Source organism: Dipodomys ordii, unplaced genomic scaffold (genome assembly GCF_000151885.1).
Source record: "Dipodomys ordii isolate 6190 unplaced genomic scaffold, Dord_2.0 Scaffold45, whole genome shotgun sequence".
Lineage (NCBI taxonomy): Eukaryota > Metazoa > Chordata > Mammalia > Rodentia > Heteromyidae > Dipodomys > Dipodomys ordii.
Genome location: NW_012267261.1, coordinates 9,277,475 through 9,294,869, shown reverse-complemented (window position 1 = coordinate 9,294,869; position 17,395 = coordinate 9,277,475). Strand labels below are relative to the sequence as shown.

Here is a 17,395-nt window from a genome sequence, read left to right as displayed (position 1 = left end):
AGAAACGCACATGTCCAAGGAAGACTGTCCCCAGCACGGAACCAATTCCAGACATGCAGGCCACTGAGCCCCCAGCAAGAACGCGGACGATCCTCATCCCTCCATGGTCCCTCCCCTACATCAGGATGGTCCAAAGTTCCACAGTTAGACACGAAGCACTCAACATGCCCCCCTTGCAAGACCCAGGACAACCAACAAGACAAGGGACATTTCCTTCCCCAAAGCACACTCCCAGACCCTAACCAGCCAGTGCTCACACACACCATACCTGTTTCCAGAAGGTACTACACAGGGGCGGAAGAGGAACCAATGACCAGATGAGAGGAAGTTACTACTTCAGTGAGTGAAGTAGCTCTGAGTGGTTAGTTTATACACTGAGTTTGTGGACACATTGAAAGACACAAAAATGAGCAGGTAAGCACACTTACCCGTAGCTCCGCAGGAACACCCACAGAAATCTAATGCCTAAATTAGACCATTTCTCTAACCATGACCAGTTGCAGGGACCACAGCAGACTTTTCCTCTGGGGGTGAAATTCTGGCTCACACTCCTGCATTCAACTTTCCTTTCTAACTCCATCTGTAGTGGCCTCTGGTTTCTGGCATAGTGGTCAGAGGAGCAGGAGCTATGGATTTCCTCATGGTGAATGAGAAGGGCCCCTGCTGAAGGCAGGACCTGCCACCTTTGGCCCCCTGATCTGCCAGTCAGCCTCATCACTGAGGCAGCTGGATGCTTCTAACCCAAACCAAATGCAAGTTGCTTTGCCCTGATGTGCACCTGCTTGAAAATGTGAGACTGAACTGTAAGTTGGAAAAAGCCATTGGACTTCAATGAACATGTCACCTTGACTTGAAAAGCAGGTAGAAGTTATGTGCTATGCCTTACAACGTCCATTTCTCAATGAGGGGAATGGCCTGGGAGTGAGCATAAGGCCGCCTGAAAGTGTTAGAGCACTGTCGGCTGCAGCATCTCTGGGTCACAGTGGTACATTACCCCCTCTCCTGTCTGTTGTTTCACACACAAGCATCTGGACAGGAAAACAAAGTGCCAGCACCTGGTGGCAATGAATCACCAAACGGTGGCCCAGAAAAGTGTCTCATGAAAAGAAGCCCTCTTTCTAGAATAGTCTTGAAACAAACCAAAAAGAAACCTCCCTGCCCAATGTACTAAAGTGCAAACCAAGGAAAAACCGGGTCCTTGCAGTGATAGCTAGTGGCATGCCGTGGCTACGGTCCCCCCTAACTCCAGCAGCACGCGGCAGCACTCAGAGACTCCCATGGTACTGCCCACCGTCGGTTCACAGTAACAATGAAGGTGCCAAGTGAGCAGCCTGCCGGTCCACACTCCGCCCTTCCCGTCCACTGGAGCCACGCCTGTCCCTCTTTCTGTTTGCCACTTATGGGTGGCTCTGACAAGTCCTGGGAGCAGCCAGTGCTCTGAACCACAGAGGTCCCGCAACCGTTTCGGGGCAACAGGTTTCTTCCCTGACTCAAAAGTAGTCTCTCCTCCTGCTCTCATCACTGATGAAAGATGGGTTATACTGTCCAGGGAAAATGCAAGAATGCCGTGATCCGGGCAATCCAGTGTAGGCTGGGTACAGACCGTTCCGTTCAAGTTCAGGATTCCTTACGTTTGTGGGCTGTTGCCAAAGAAAAAAGAAAAAATTAAATTATTCTTGGATTTAAATTTAAGAGAAGAGCATTATACATATTAATAAACTTATATGCTGGCAATAGCTATAAATAGCAGAGCAAGATCTGACCTAGAATTCAGGACCCTCACAGGTCTGTCTGTCTCCTTCTTTCCATTTTGATTTTCTGAGACGAGATCCTACTTGTGTCCCAGGCTAAGCCCAAACTTTCTTTGTAAAGCCAGTCTCAAATGTGAGAGTTTTCTGTCTTTGCCTCCCATGTGCTGGGATTACAAGCACGTACCATCATACCTGACCTATCTTTCTGTGGAATCTGGGATATATTTGTCCCTATTTTAGAAAGAGGATTAAGAGCCAAGGGCAGGTAGTTCACACCTACAATCCTCACTACTCAGGAGGCTAAGATCTCAAGATTGAGGTTCAGAGCCAGCCCAAGCAGAAGTTCATGAGACTCTTATCTCCAATACTACCCCCCTCAAAAAAAAAAGCCATAAGTGGAGCTGTGGCTTAAGTGGTAGTGTTAGTCTTGAGCAACAGAAGCTTAGGGATAGCACCTAGGCCCTGAATTCAAACCCCAGGACGGGAACAAAAAGGGAGGTATGTAATTAATTGGTGGTCCATGCCTGTAATCCTAACTACTCAGGAGGCTGAGATCTGAGTACTGTAGTTCAGAGTTAGCCTGGACAGGAAAGTCCATGAGACTCTTATCTCCAATTAACCACCAAAAAGCCAAAAGTGAAGCTGTGGTTCCAGTGATGAGTGCTAGCCTTGAGCAAAAATGGCAGGTACAATGTCCAGGCCTTGAATTCAAGCCGCAGGACTGGCACAAGAAGTGGTAGTGGGTGGGGGTGGGTGGGGGGGTTGGGGGGGTTGAGGATTAATTAACCAGGTGTCAGCAAAAACAAACAAGAAAACAGTAAAACAAAAACCAAGCTCCCAGTGGAGACCCCATGGGGAAAGGTATCATGGCTACTCTGAGAAGCTCTTCATAGTAGCTTCAGATAAAAATGTTCTCTTGGCAAATATAAAATACAGGAACTGTGCATTATACATAAAATCTACAAAAGCCAAAGGTGGGACTCACCTGTGCCTACTGAGAGGAACATCTTGTCCACTCAGGTGAGCTTTACTGTATAATTTTAGGCTCTGCTTCTACAGACTGCTCAGCCTACTGATTTTGAAGTGGAGATGGGGTTCAGTTTTGAAATGTTTATACCTGATTTCTTAGAATTATCTCCAACCCAAAATAAGGCGGTGTGGTAGAGGTAGTCAGATTTGAGGATGCATAAAAGGGCTATCTGGGGCCTCACAGTGGCAGACAGTGGCTGGGGGGACCCAGCGACCTTGCTGTGCTCCAGAGTATCGCATACCATACCATAGGTCATGAGGACAAGGGTTAAGGCAAATGAGGTTTACAGCTTTGTTTCGGATTCCGTTCAGACATAAAATACAAGATTGCTGTGGGCTGAGAAATGCAGGCTTTTTTTTGTTTGTTTTTTAACCACTGGAGAAAAGAAGATGGCAGTGGGAGAATGTCTGTCCTGGGGTGGAGACTGCTAGGACAATGGTAAGGGGCCCCCTGAGATGGGAGTATTTTAGAGCTCAGTGTGTGAGTGTGTGGAGATGCCACAAGATTGCATAGCCAGGACAGAGATCAGAAGCCTGTCAGTCTCAGAAAAAAAAAATGCCCCTCAGTTCTTATAGTATAGGAGTTCAGACACTGTCCCTGGTTGAGTGGTAGCAGTCGCTGGAGAGAGGAGCAGGGGAGGAGTGGTCTGGGCACATACAGATTTCCACTGGAGTAGGGGAAAAGTACAAGGCCTTGGAGGGGCAGAAGTGGCCATTACTACAAATAGATACTGCCTTTCTACTCCTTGCTTTCAAAATAAGTATGGTTCCCCCAACCCAGTCTGCGGGACATTTCGGCATCTGCTGTACAGTTCTCTGAAAAGGAACAAAACATGGTAACACACATAGGTCTCCTAAGGCATCTCTGAAGAACTTTGGCAAAAATGGAAATGTTATAACATCCTCAGAACTTTGTGATTCTGTTTTACTTTGGGCCCTGAACTGATTTAAGTTGTTAACTAGGTGTATTTTAAGCAGCTCCTTACCTAATGCTATGGAAACATAGCAAAGTTGGGCCTTCAGGAACACCACCCACCATTTTGTGGCTAGTGATCCCACCACACTGAAGCAAAGGTGTTTGGGAACATCTTGGGGAAATATCTACCTAATTATGGTGTCAATTGTGTAAGGAAAAGGACTTTCCTAGCCAAGTAGACACAAAGCCTTATGCAGAAAAACAAAAACATTTAACTAGAGCCAAGTCTGTGTGTACAATTATCTCTCTTGTTTCTCATTCTTCTCTCAGGTTCAAATGTTCCAGTGAGCACACGGAAACATACAGCTCTCTAGCATGAAGAAGCCTGCCCCTCCCATCTGAAGTCTGATCATCATCTCCAATTCCCGTAGCAACCAAAGGGATGGTGGTTTCACTAATGAGACTGTCTAGTGCCATTAAGGCCCCACAGGGCAAGGGTCACATGTTTATTGCTATACCGAGAATTGATATCACCTGACACCTGTTTATTTTTTGGTTCAGATATGGTTTATGTTTGCTCTATGGTTGACACAGCATAAAGTAAAGGGAACCAGGCAGGACAGAGGAATAAGACTTGGGTTAAATTCAATGTGGGACAGAAGAAGCTGGACTCAAAGTGTTCTTCTGTCTTTATAAATGATACAGTCCTGTATTGGATAGAGACAATTTCTTTCTTCATCTTACAGTTTCCATTCCTATAACTTAAGAGTAGGTTTGTGAATTATTGTTACCGTAAAATACTTGGAAATACCTCAGTGCAAAACTAAGAAATACCAGCATGCAAACAGGTCATAAATAAATGTATGTGAAAATACATAAGCAGCAATCTTGTGCTACCATTTTATTGAACCCTTTGGCTAGCTGTAATGCTTTCTTTATAGACAAAGAGAATTCTTTTCTTCTCTGACCAGGTGGGAGCCCATGGTTGCTTTGGGCACAAGGGGCACAATACACACCGAATAGTACACATCTGTCATCTGGAGGAGGTTTTTGGTGCTTCCATTCTCATGCATTTCAATGGCTTCTCGGCCCCACTCTTGTGAACGAGGGTTCTTGGGGTACTCGGCATATGGGGACATTTGGAAATCCCCGCTTTTGAAGATAAGTTTGCTTATGTCATTTTTACTCTTTCTGTGAGATTAAAAACAAAATTTTGAAAACCTCTGTGAATAAGTTATGTAAAGAAATGTTATCTATGTAAACACAAACCATTATTTTGCGATGCAAATTAGACTATAATTTCTGTGTGGGTGCTCACTGTTGGGAGTGTTAGTAGTATTTGCCTAAACAAGGAAAAATGAAATTAGGTCAAGACGCAAAAAGACTTCCCATCTAAAAGGGCCTAAGAGACAAGAAGGACCAACAGCTACAACAGAGCTGTTAGATTCCTCTGTGAGAGGAGGTCAACACCAGTGAACAGTGCATGGACTGCTGAGCACCAGTGGTGCACGCCTGTAATGCTAGTTACTCAGGAAGCTAAGATCTGAGGATCACATTCTGGAGCCATTGTGGGCAGGATAGTCTGTGAGACTCTTATCTCTAATAAACTACTCGGAAAAAGCCAGAAATAGTGCTATGGCTCAAGTGGTAGAGCACTAGCACAGAGAGTCTCAGGGATAGATCCCAGGCTCCGAGTTCAAACCCCAGGACCGGCAAAAAAAAAAAAAAAAAGTGCAGGGACTGCTCAAGCCAGAAGACACAACCATGTACACCTGGCCTGATAGGAAGAGTGTAGGTGTGACCAGATTTTCTGCATCAAATACTCTGTGATTTGGACATTTCGAGTTTAGTGAAGACAGCTGATTTACCCCTGGGTCACATTTTGCTACTACAAAAGCTGCAACTGGAATCAAATCTCTCACCTCCCAGCCAGTGTTTTTTACTACATAACTTCATAAATAGCAAAAGCAGGATGGTTACAAAACAGCTCATCTGTATATGGACTACCAACATTCTCAGTTCAGCACAAGAATGAAAGCTGATTATGAGGTTTTATTATGAGCTAACTGTTGGTGTAGAACTACATATTCCAACAATTAACTAGTACTAAAATTTTAAGTATTTGTCTGAGGAAAATAACCTGAAGTTTCTTCCTTCTCAATCACTTACCTATAAATGTATAAAATAGCTATAAAACGTCTGGGAAAAGTATGAGATGACTCAGGTTTATAAAGTCAAATGTTTAGCCTGTGGCTTGGGTGCTGGTCCTTTGTGCAAGTTCAAAGCACACCAACTACTATCCTGGTGGGTGGAGCATCTGGTCGCAAACAATGCCTTCCTTGTTCATAACTAATTTCCCTGCTCATTAACCAAGCTCCTTTGCAGATTGTGTGTCTGTAAAAACTAGCACAGAACATGTTGAAAAAATGACACCCCTTCCCTTGAGCTTTGGCCCTCTAGATAACTAGTTTTATAACCAGATGTTCATTTCCATGCAAAGCTTGTCTCTGGTGGCAATTTGGTGAATGAGAGTCAAAGGCCTGTCTTGTCTCTGCTGGAGATAGATGAATCCTTCAAACATCCTCCTTATCAAGGGTAGAAAAGGTGACTATTTTAGAAGGTTCCCTCCATCTTTTATGTGTAGATGATTCTTGTCAAGTATTACCATCTAAATCAAAGGCCAGAATTTTCCTTCATTTGAACAAATAATCATAGAGAAGGAGGATCAAGTCCCTCCTTTCTCTTCCTCTCCCAGTACAAACTCAATTCCACTGGCTTCCAGGAAGCCTAGAGCCAAGTTTACTGCTCATCCCCACTGTTGCTACAACTTCTCTAGTGTTAAATATTTCAGATAACCCCTTTCATCTTGCTCTGTCTACATCCATCAATCCACTAATCTATCCACCCATCTATCTAGCCATCCATCTGCCCATCTGTCTAGATATAGGTATAATACCATTTTTCAATTTGGAGGGTTTCATTATGCTATCATGTGATTACATGCACATACATATATATGTATATATACATATGTGTATAGATGAGATAGACTATATGAGATATATAGATGATATAGAGCTATAGATATCTATTTATCTATCTATAGCGAATATTTATCTATCTATCTGTTATACTTCAATCCCTTCACTTTCAAATACTCCCCTGGCCCAGTCGCTCCTGCCATTCTGTGGGCTTTTTTTTTTCTTCTTTTTTGGTGTTTTGAAACAGAGCTTCATTATGTAGCGCAGGCTAGCTTCAATTTAAATTCATAATTCTCCTGCCTCAGCAAATGCTAGAATTTATAACTCCCAAGTTCTAGAATTATAAGCATGCAACACCATACTTGGCTTTTCTTCCTTGTTACTGTCCTTTGCAGCACAAATATTCTCTCATGCTAAAGGACTGGGGATTGAACCCAGGCCCTTATATACGCTAAACAAGCCTCCACCGCAGAGCTTTAGCTTCTGAAGCTCAAAAGGTCTTAATTCTGTTGAAATCCAGTTTATCTCTTTTTTTGTTGTTGTTGTGATTTTTGGATTATTTATTTATTTTTGTGCTGGTCCTGGGGCTTGAAATCAGGGTCTGGGCACTGTTCCTGAGCTTATTGCTCAAGGCTAGTGCTCTACCACTTGAGCTACATCTTCATTTTCAGCTTTTTATTATTTACTTATTTATTTTGGATGATTTTCCTTTTTTTAAACAAAGAAAACAAAGTTCCATTTATTCTCTTTCAAATTTTTGTCAGGCACCAGCTACTGTGAGTTTCCTTATTTTTAATTGTTCAGCCATACATTATGATAAATGCTGCCAGTCACCTCAAGTATTTTTTATGAGTGGAAACAGGCCCTTGTACACAGGATTAGGATGCGAACGCTTATCACTTACCTGCAACAGGTAATAATCAGGGCAATGCCAAGGATGAGCAGTAGCCCACCTCCAGCTGCCGCAATCACCACGGTGATAAGCTGATAGGCTAAATATGGTAAACAAATAAACAAACAAGCAGAGATAATGCATGAATACCACAGGAGAGTCTATCCTCTCACCCACAGCTACTACTTGCGTGAGACCCCCTCCTTCCACTCACTCTCTAATCTTCAGCAAGGGATCCTCTCTAGCAGGCCCTACATTTTTTTTTTTTTTTATTGAGAAGCTACCCCTAGAATGGTGGCTCCTAAATGCCACCTGCAGACCAACCTGATGACCTTTTAGTAAAAAGATAAAAAGTAAAGGTGAAAAATGTTTTTTACAAACTTAATTTGTTTCATTTTAATAGCTGTTCTTATCCTTCTTACTTTTATCTATCACTTAAAATGGTATCTTTATTGTGTGCAGATGGTGCCTCAGGAATCATTATTATTATTGTTGTTTTTTGGTACTAGGGATTGAACCTAGGACCTGAAACATGACCTTAAGCAGGCTCAGCATACACTCTTTTCACTTGAGACATTACACACCATTTGTTTTCATTTTGTTTTTTAACCTGAACTGGCCTTGAATACAAGAGTATCCTGTCTCCTTGTCACTCCAGGTTGAGGTTATGTGCATGCATTACCATGCCCAACTTTGTTTTAATTGATTATTAATTAATTATGTGCCAGTCCTGAAGCTTCAATTCAGGGCCTGGGATCTTGTTCCTGAGCTTTTTTGCTGAAGAACAGCACTTGACCACTTGAGTCACAGATCCACTTTTAGCTTTTTAGTTGTTAACTGGAGATAAAAGTCTCATGAACCTTCCTGCCCAGGCTAGCTTTGAACTACAATCCTTAGATCTCAATCCTCCTGAGAAGCTAGGATCACAGATCTGGGCCTAATTGTCTTTTTTTGTTGTTGTTGTTGTTGGTCGTGGGGCTTGAACTCTGGGCTTGGGCACTGTCCCTGTGCTCTTCAGCTCAAGACGAGCGCTCTACCGCTTAAGCAACAGCGCCACTTCCAGTTTTCTAGTGGTTTATTGGAGATAAGAGTCTCACGGACTTTCCTGCCCAGGCTGGCTTTGAACCATGATCCTCAGATCTCAGCCTCCTGAGTAGCTAGGATTACAGGCATGAACTACCACTGCCTGGCCTGATTGTCTTTTTTTAAAGATAGAGAAAACACAAAGGTTTTCTATGACCACTTCTTACTCTTTAGTGTTAGCTACTAAACTTTTGGATATGATAATGAGTAGACATGATTCTGAGTTAGATTGTACTCGATTTTAAAAAAAAAGAGAGAGCAAGACAACAGGAAGGCAGCCCATCCCATTTTATAAGACCCATTACCGATCAGCTGAGTCAGGGGTCTGGAAACCACTTCTTACACCATGCTAGGAATTCAGGAGGCTCCTTAATAAATACGCACTGCATTTAGTTACCAGAAGTTGGCAGTGACATAAGCAAGTACATATCACATGTAATAAAAAAATACTAAAAGTTTAATAGATTGGGTTTTATTGGGTATATTTCTGGCAAAATTATTTCCAATACATTTTGCTATCAGACTGATTTTTATTTTTCTATGAAAATATAAATAAAGGGCTGGGAAGTTGGCTCAGTGGTAGAATGCTTGCCTTGCATACATTAAGCCCTGGGTTTGATTCCTCAGCACCACATAAGCAGAAAAAAGCCAGAAGTAGCGCTGTAGCTCAAGTGGTAGGGTGCTGGCCTAGAGCTGAAGAGCTGAGGGACACCGCCCATGCCCAGAATTCAGCCCCCACAATCGACAAAAAAAAGAAAAAGAAAAAGAAAAAAGTAAAGATAAATAAAATTGTATCCTCAGAGTAAAGATCTGGGATAAAAAGCCAATGATCAGATTTAATGTAGCAAATAAAAACTGGTACAACTGCTCTCTAAACATTCTGATAAAGCCATTCTGTGTAAGCTTCCTGTTGCTAAGTTCGTGCAACAGGTGTAGCAGGTGTTGTCTGTGAGGACAGTAAAGCAGACTGAGCTGAATACAGGTAGTACAAGCTATACAACCTTTCACCTATCCTTTTTCTTAAATAGTCTCATCCTCTCTAGAGCCTCCAGAATGAAGAACTTGGAATTCTAAGTCCTACTTTCTCACAGACACTTCAATATTTTATAAGCAATGATTCTTTCTCTTTAATTTTTACAGCTTGGCACTGTTAGCATTAATAACATCTTTCATCAAGTCAACCCACTCTGGGCCCTCACCTTTCCTATAAGCTCTCTGCTTACATGGTTACTTAGAAGAAATCTATTATCTGCTTAGCCACATGCTTTCTGGGCACTGTTTGCTCCCTTCCACCTGCAGTGAGGGTAATGATGCTTATTTACACATGTAGCAGCATTGGCCATCCTCTGGCCACAGCTGGTTAGGTATAAATACATGGTCCAAACTGGATCAATTGGTTCTCAGAATCTCAGACTGGTAAAAAGTGAAGCCAGCTTTCCTTTTCAAAATGGCTAAACCAGTGATATACACTCAAAATCTGTATGAGAATTCTATCTTCCATCATGTTGTCTAGAAAGGAGAGAAAAACCCCATTATCTGTGGAGAGTCCATCTTCTATATGTCCACAAGCCCACCAGTCAAAGAGCAAAGAGGAGGCAGGAAGACGGAAGCACATTAGCATGTGTTGTGAAAGAAGTCCCTGACCTCCAGCTGTCAGAGTTCTCAGTGTCCAGTTTTCTGCCATTCCTGCTGCTGGAATATCATGATATACACTCTAACCCTCCCCCAAAAATTTTATTGAAGCTGGGAGCCGGTGGCTCACGCCTATAATCCTAGCTACTCAGGAGGCTGAGATCTGGGGATCACAGTTCAAAGCCAGCCTGGGCAAGAAACTCTGTGAGACTCTTATCTCCAATAAACCTCTAAAAAACTGGGAGTGGCACTGTGGCTCTAGAAGTAGAGTGCTCGCCTTGAGCTGAAGAGCACAGGGACAGCTCCCAAGCCCAGAGTTCAAGTCCCATGACCGACAAAAAACAACAACAAAACAAACTTTGTTGCTTATATTAGCCATGCTTTTTATTCTGGAAGAATTTTAGCCTATCAATGTGATTTCCATTAAAACTGTATTATTAGAGTCGGGTGCTGGTGGCTCATGCCTATAATCTTAGCTACTCAGGAGGCTAAGATCTGAGAAACATGGCTCAAGGCCAGCCTAGGAAAGAAAGTCCATGAGACTTTTATCTCCAACTGCCACCTAAAAACCAGAAGTGGATCTGTGGTTCAAAGTGGAGGCCCTAAGTTCTGAACAATCCCATTTGACTGAGCAAAACAAAACAAAATGAAACAAAAAAATGCCCCTGTATTCCAGACATTCTAGGTAGCCCTATTAAGTTTTATTTCCGTGTTCACTTGGTTCGTTCTACTTTTTTTCATAGTGATTCATGGTTACAATTTTACCTCTTTATTTTTAATTTGGCAGTATTGAAGTTTGAACTTAAGGCCTATCCATTGCAAGGCAGGTGCTCTACCACTTGAGCCACTCCTCCAGCCCAGAATGCCTTTCAAATATTCCCATTCTTCTCTGTTCTATCCATTCTTTTATTTTCTAGGCACCTTTCAAAATTCACCTTTTTCAGGCCTACGGGCTTTGTGTAAACATGCCCAGTACTCCTGGCCCTCCACTATGACAATTTCCCTTGTGATTCTGGCACTTTCTCCTGAGGTTTCTGTACTTTCTGTCTCACCAGCAGTTCTTCCTAGTGGCAATATCAGACACAGTAGTCCTCTCACCCTCAGCCCTGTTTTTCTTTGGTTCTGACAGAGGCCACTATGTGTGAAATGACTACTTTTAGCTAGATGAGACACCCAACTACCTTCTGGGTAGTAAGTGACCTCTCCTTCTGAGTAACGCTTGCTAACAAAGCATTTCCACTGTTGTAAACCTTTTAATAGCTTCCATGGAAAAACAGGGCAAACACAATTAAAAGGTATTTTATACACTTTCCACTTAACTGTGGGTTGGGGTGGGAAGACTGGGAATATCCTTAAGTGGGATGCTCTGGTTTTACAGAAAGGGGCCGTAAACATGGCAGGCAGTCTAACTCCTCCCTGGTCTGTTTTATTGAGAAGGAACTGTATTGAGAATCTGGGGAAATGATGTTGAGTTCTATGACCACAGCAACAATAAACAATAAAACCAACAAAACCCCTTAGAGGATAAGAATCTTTTTCAAAAAGTGACTCTTCTGATCATATAAAATAATACTTATTGAATTTCTAGGAATACAAACGAGGATCTTTTTCTTTGTTTAAAAAAAGTGGTTCTTAAAAGCAATTAGAGGTGAACAGTTAAGTAAAATTATATAATAGTGTAGAATTATGAAAAGTGACCATATAAAATTATGAAAATGAAAGTATGTTCATGTATTAAGTTTAAAAATGATACATTCAGTGATGTAAAATTCCTTTTAAAAATGATTATACATATATATCCCTGGAAAGACGAACAATGCCAGTGCTTCCTTTATAATTCAGCTTCTGATTCAGTAGGGCTGAAGTGGGAGGCCGGAAATGCTGTGTTTCTAACAAGCTCCTGGATAACATGGATGCTGCTGGCCCCAAGGACCACACTTAGCAAGAACACATGGTGTGAGATGGGTGGTGAGATTATTTAGTTGGATGACTACTAATACTAAGTAATGAGGGAAGGCCAGGTACAAGAATGGACAATACCATATTCTCTTGCCACTGGACTTGGCACCTAAGGATGTCTGTACATAGAAGCATTTCTTCCCTATGAAAACTCCAGCCTGAGTCACAGCCCCTGAAAGGTAACTACTTACTTCGCTGCTTTGGCATAAAACATTGAGTGATGACTCATATAATCCCCAAAGGGGCTATCATTACAGATAGAGATGAAATCTAGGTGATTCCTGACCCCTTAACCTTAACACACTGGGCTGAGCCTAGAGCTCAGATAAGGAAGTAAGTGGCAGATTTATATGTGGTGGAAGCAAGCACAGCAAATGTGTCCTTACATATTATTACAAGTTATCATAGAATTCAGCCACTATTAATTGTTTTATAGTACTAAAAGTAATAACAGAAAGCAAAATCATAAAATGAAAGTTGGGTGTGATGAACTTCTAGAATCCCAGCACCCTGGACAAGTTAAGAAGCCGGACTGCTCTTACGTAAGTGAGATCTTATCTTAAAAAACAAGTAAACAAAAATGACAAAATAAAATTCTACACTACACTAATGACCAACTGTCAGTAACAGTTATAGCTGGGGACCCATCATCTAGGTAAGTGTTGCCCTCTGCTGGACACAGTAATGATGACTGAATAAATGTGGAGGAAAAAAAAAGTCTGGGGGATCTGAGGGGAATCTTGACTACTTTCAGGCAAAAGTCATGGAAAATAGCAGAACTTTTTCCTGACGTAAGAACTTTCAGAAAATTAAAGGAATGTGAGGGTACAGCATCGCTACACGTAACAGATGTTAATGATCTGGGGGCATGCTAGAAAGTGAACAGTACAATTCTGCATCTCAGGAAGCCCCTTCAAAGCACAGATATCCTTCTGAACACACACAGAAAGGTCCAGGACCCACACAGCTCAAAAACTAGTTTCCTAAAAAAGTGATTTTTTTTTTTGGTGCTGAGGATCAAACCTAAGGTCTTATGGTGCCATGGTGTTCTTCGTGACCATTTATATATAGAATTGTTCATTCTCATTCTTTAAAAAAAACTAAACATTAGGGCTGGAGTTAGTTCATCATGCCAATAATCCTTCTGATTCAGTTGGTTAAGATCTGAGACTTTCAGTTCAAAGCCACAAGACTTTTATCTCCAAATAGCCAGCAAAAAACCTGAAGTGGAGATGTGGCTCAAACAGTTCTCTCTCTCTCACACACACACACCACCACCACCACCACCACCACCACCACCACCACCACCACATCGAGAACATTAATTCTATGAGTATTTCTTTCCATTCATTAACTCTATGCTTGTTTCCAAAACTGCTTCCCTGCTTCTTCTCACAGGCTCCCTACTCTAACTTCTTGCTATTTTTCTGTCAACAGAAATTAAATGATGAGGGGCATTGATAGTCCTAAATGGGTATACAATCAATCCCAGGTCCCTAGACTCTGGTCTGAGAGTGGCCCTGTGCTGGGTTTAGAGCAGTATGTCTTATGCCTTATCTTATCTATTTTTCATTTTATTTCTATTTCTATTCAAATTTCAATAATACAATTTTCTAACAAGAAGCTTTCTTTTTTTCTTTTCCTTTTCCTTTTTTTTTTTGGGTCCAGTCATGGGGCCTGAACTCTGGGCCTGGGCGCTGTCCCTCAGCTCCTCAGTTCAAGGCTAGGGCACTACCACTTGAGCCACAGCGCCACTTCCGGCTTTTTTTCTTTTTGCTTATGTGGTGCTGAGGAATCAAACCCAGGGCCTCAGGCATGCAAGGCAAGCTCTCTACCACTGAGCCACCTTCCCAGCCCCTAACAAGAAGCTTTCTAAATAAAGATAATATCACTGAGGATATAAAAAGGAACGGGGAACCTTTACACAAATTAAATAAAATCATTTCTACATCCAATCCTGTACACTTAAAATATATACCATTAGCACACTTATCTACAGAGTAAAAGCTATTCTAACATTTAGTCTTAATTGTTATTAATCCAATAACAATTTCATATTTTGAATTTTAATTTCCAATGTATCAAAGTATTGATTTTAAACAAATCACAGCTGGTCCAGGAGTGAACAGCAAGCTCACAAGTCACCACCAGCACTCTTAATTGCTTTGTGTTTTACTGTTTTTTTGTTTTGTTTTGCTTTGTTTTTTCATTTTGGTTCCGGTTGTGGGGCCTGAACTCTGGGCCTGGGCGCTGTCCCTCAGCTCTTCAGCTCAAGGCTAGCGTTCTACCACTTGAGCCACAGCGCCACTTCCGGCTTTTTTTCTTATGTGGTGCTGAGGAATCGAACCCAGGGCCTCAGGCATGCAAGGCAAGCGCTCTACCACTGAGCCACCTTTCCAGCCCTGTAGTTTACTGTTTACTTCAGGGATGCAGATTCCACCTTGTAGGCCTGACCCCTGGCTGGCACTGCATTCAAAATCTCCACACTGTTCCCAAATTCTCCTGTCTACTCTCCATGCTCTTTTTCTAAGCTATGAATTTTGTGAGCAACCCCATAGTTACTGATTATTGTCTAAACTTCTCATCCTGGTGATCAAACTCCAACAGTTCAGTCTCCATATACTTTGCCAACCAACCCCTACCATCTGTTTTTCTCCTTTTATATTCCTGGCACACCCACTCACAAATTGTACTCAGAACAAACACCATGACTCCATGGCTGTCCTCTGTCTGGAAGTCTTTCTTCTCTCATACTTGCCAATCCAATTCCATTCTAAGAAATGCACAAAGGTGCATTCTCCTCTGGGGGTGGTCTCTGCCCTGACTCCCACCTGTACTTGCTTTATCATGTTAATTCTCCATATATGCAGGGTCATCTAGGGATGCTTATCAAAGTGTTTCAGACTTTGAATGCTGTAGAGCTCCAGGACAGGTCTTTCTCTGTTTTCCCCATGCTACCCAGCACTGGGCTTGGAATTACATGAAGGAAAACAGGAAATTGCTCCCCCTCCCCCACATACACACACTCCCTCCAAGGCCAGGCTCCTGTTCAAGTACACTTTGTTATACTTACGGTTTCCACAGTTAAGACCACCAAGGCCAAATGGGCAACTGCAAGTCAAGAGAGAAAAAAAGAACAAGAATTAGTTTCAAACCTCAAAAGAAGTAAGTTAATTTCATTATTTAGCACAGGTTCTTTATTAGGTGTTTATTTTAGTTTTTCTTTTTTGGTCGTGGGGCCTGAACTCTGGACCTAGGCGCTGTCCCTCAGCTCTTCAGCTCAACACTAGCACTCCTCCACTTGAGCCACAGCACCACTTCCAGTTTTCTGAGTGGTTTATTGGAGATAAGAGTCTCACAGACTTTCCTGCCTGGGCTGGCTTTGAACTGCGATCCTCAGATCTCAGCCTCCTGAGTAGCTAGGATACAGGCGTGAGTCACTGGCGCTCAGCTAGGATAGTTTTTATAATAGGATTTGCAACAACTTCATCAGAGTAAATGGCCATGGCACCTACCTCATACAGGTTTCATTTTCAAGTCTATATCCATCTTCACATGCTATAAGAGAAAAGAAAAACCCGTGAATGTGTTTATTAATCTCGATGATTGGAAATCATGTTTACCTGCCGGCTACCCTGAGTATAAAAAAGAACATTCTAGAAGCCGAAACATTTCTTAACCTCTTTATTGATTTCAGTTTCCCAACTATAAGCAGAAGATAAGAAACAGATAATAATTCCAACTGTATAGTGTTTAAAAAAAAATTAAAGCCTGGTGCCTGTGGCTCATACCTATATTCTTAGCTACTCAGGAACTGAGATCTGAGGATCAAGGTTCAAAGCCAGCCTGGGCAAGAAAGTCCACGAGACTCTTATCTCCAATTAATCACCAGAAAGCCAGAAATGGAGCTGTGGCTCAAGTGGTAGAGTGCTTGCCTTGAGCTGAAGAGCTGAGGGGCAGTGCCCAGGCCCAGAGTTCAAGCCCCATGACCAACAAAAAAAGAGAAAAAAAATTTTTTTTTGTTTTCTGCCAGTCCTGGGACTTGAACTCAGGGCCTAGGCTCTGTCCCTGAGTGTCTTTTGCTCAAGGCTAGCATACTACCACTAGAGCCACAGCACCACTTCCAGCTTTTTCTGTGTATGTGGTTACTGAGGAATTGAACCCAGGGATTCATGAGTGCTAGGCAAGTACTCTACCACTGAGCCACCTTTTCAGCCTGTGGTTAATAGTTTTTTCCCTTTCAACTTTTTGCCTATTTTATTGTGAAAAACCATCTATTAACTTATCAGTAGTGTTTTGTGGAAGAGTATTTGGAAAACACCGTTCTAAATAATCTCTAATTTAAGGCTAAGGTGGCACATGCCTATAATCCCAAGTATGTGCAAGGCAGAGATGGGAATATCATGATTTGGGGCCAGATTACACAAAAATATTATTGCAACCCTTTCTAAAAAATATGCTAGAATCCGGGTGCTGGTGGCTTACTCCTGTAATCCTAGCAACTCAGAAGGCTGAGATCTGAGGACTGCAGTTCAAAGCCAGCCCAGGCAGGAAAGTCTGTGAGACTCTTATCTCCAATAAAACACTCAGAAAACTAGAAGTGGTGCTGTAGCTCAAGTGGTAGAGTGCTATCCCTAAGCTGAAGAGTTGAGGGACAGCGCCCAGGCCTAGAGCTCAAGCCCCACAACCAACCAAAAAAAAAAAAAAAATGCTAGAGCAAAGTGCTGGTGGCTCACATCTGTAATCTTACTCAGGAGGCTGAAATCTTAAGGATCTGTGTGAGGCAAAAAAATTGGCTGGACTCCATCTCCAAAATAACCATCAAACATATTTTATAAGATGCTTTCTTTGTTGCTTTGTATGTCCTTCCCCCACAGTATAACCCCTGCTTTCACTGTATTTGATGTTGGTATAATTTGTGGAGGGGAAGGGAAAAAACAAAGCGTTTAAATAGGGATACAGGTGGACCCATTGCAACAATGAGATGTACAAATTGTTATGTTGAAAAACAAACTTTACAACTTGGGGGGGGGAGGGGAGGAGATGGGAAGGGATAGGAAGGGGAAACAAAGGAGGAGGCAACAATGCTTGATAAGAAATGTACTCATTATCTTGCCCATGTAACTGTAACCCCTCTGTACAGTATTTTTAC

The 17,395-nt window shown here is 42.2% G+C and overlaps 1 protein-coding gene across 1 annotated transcript in view; it reads right to left on the bottom strand.

Moving 5' to 3' along the window:
* Positions 1–442: 442 nt before the first annotated feature.
* Positions 443–17,395, bottom strand: part of Heg1 (heart development protein with EGF-like domains 1) — a gene marked incomplete at its 5' end in the record, with an annotated part of 94,027 nt that continues 77,074 nt past the window's right edge. Inside the window, 5 exons of the mRNA XM_013019322.1 lie at positions 443–1,640; positions 4,713–4,887; positions 7,582–7,669; positions 15,317–15,354; positions 15,759–15,801. Of these exons, the coding sequence (XP_012874776.1) occupies positions 1,491–1,640; positions 4,713–4,887; positions 7,582–7,669; positions 15,317–15,354; positions 15,759–15,801 (494 nt within the window). The remainder of the gene's footprint in view (positions 1,641–4,712; positions 4,888–7,581; positions 7,670–15,316; positions 15,355–15,758; positions 15,802–17,395) is intronic.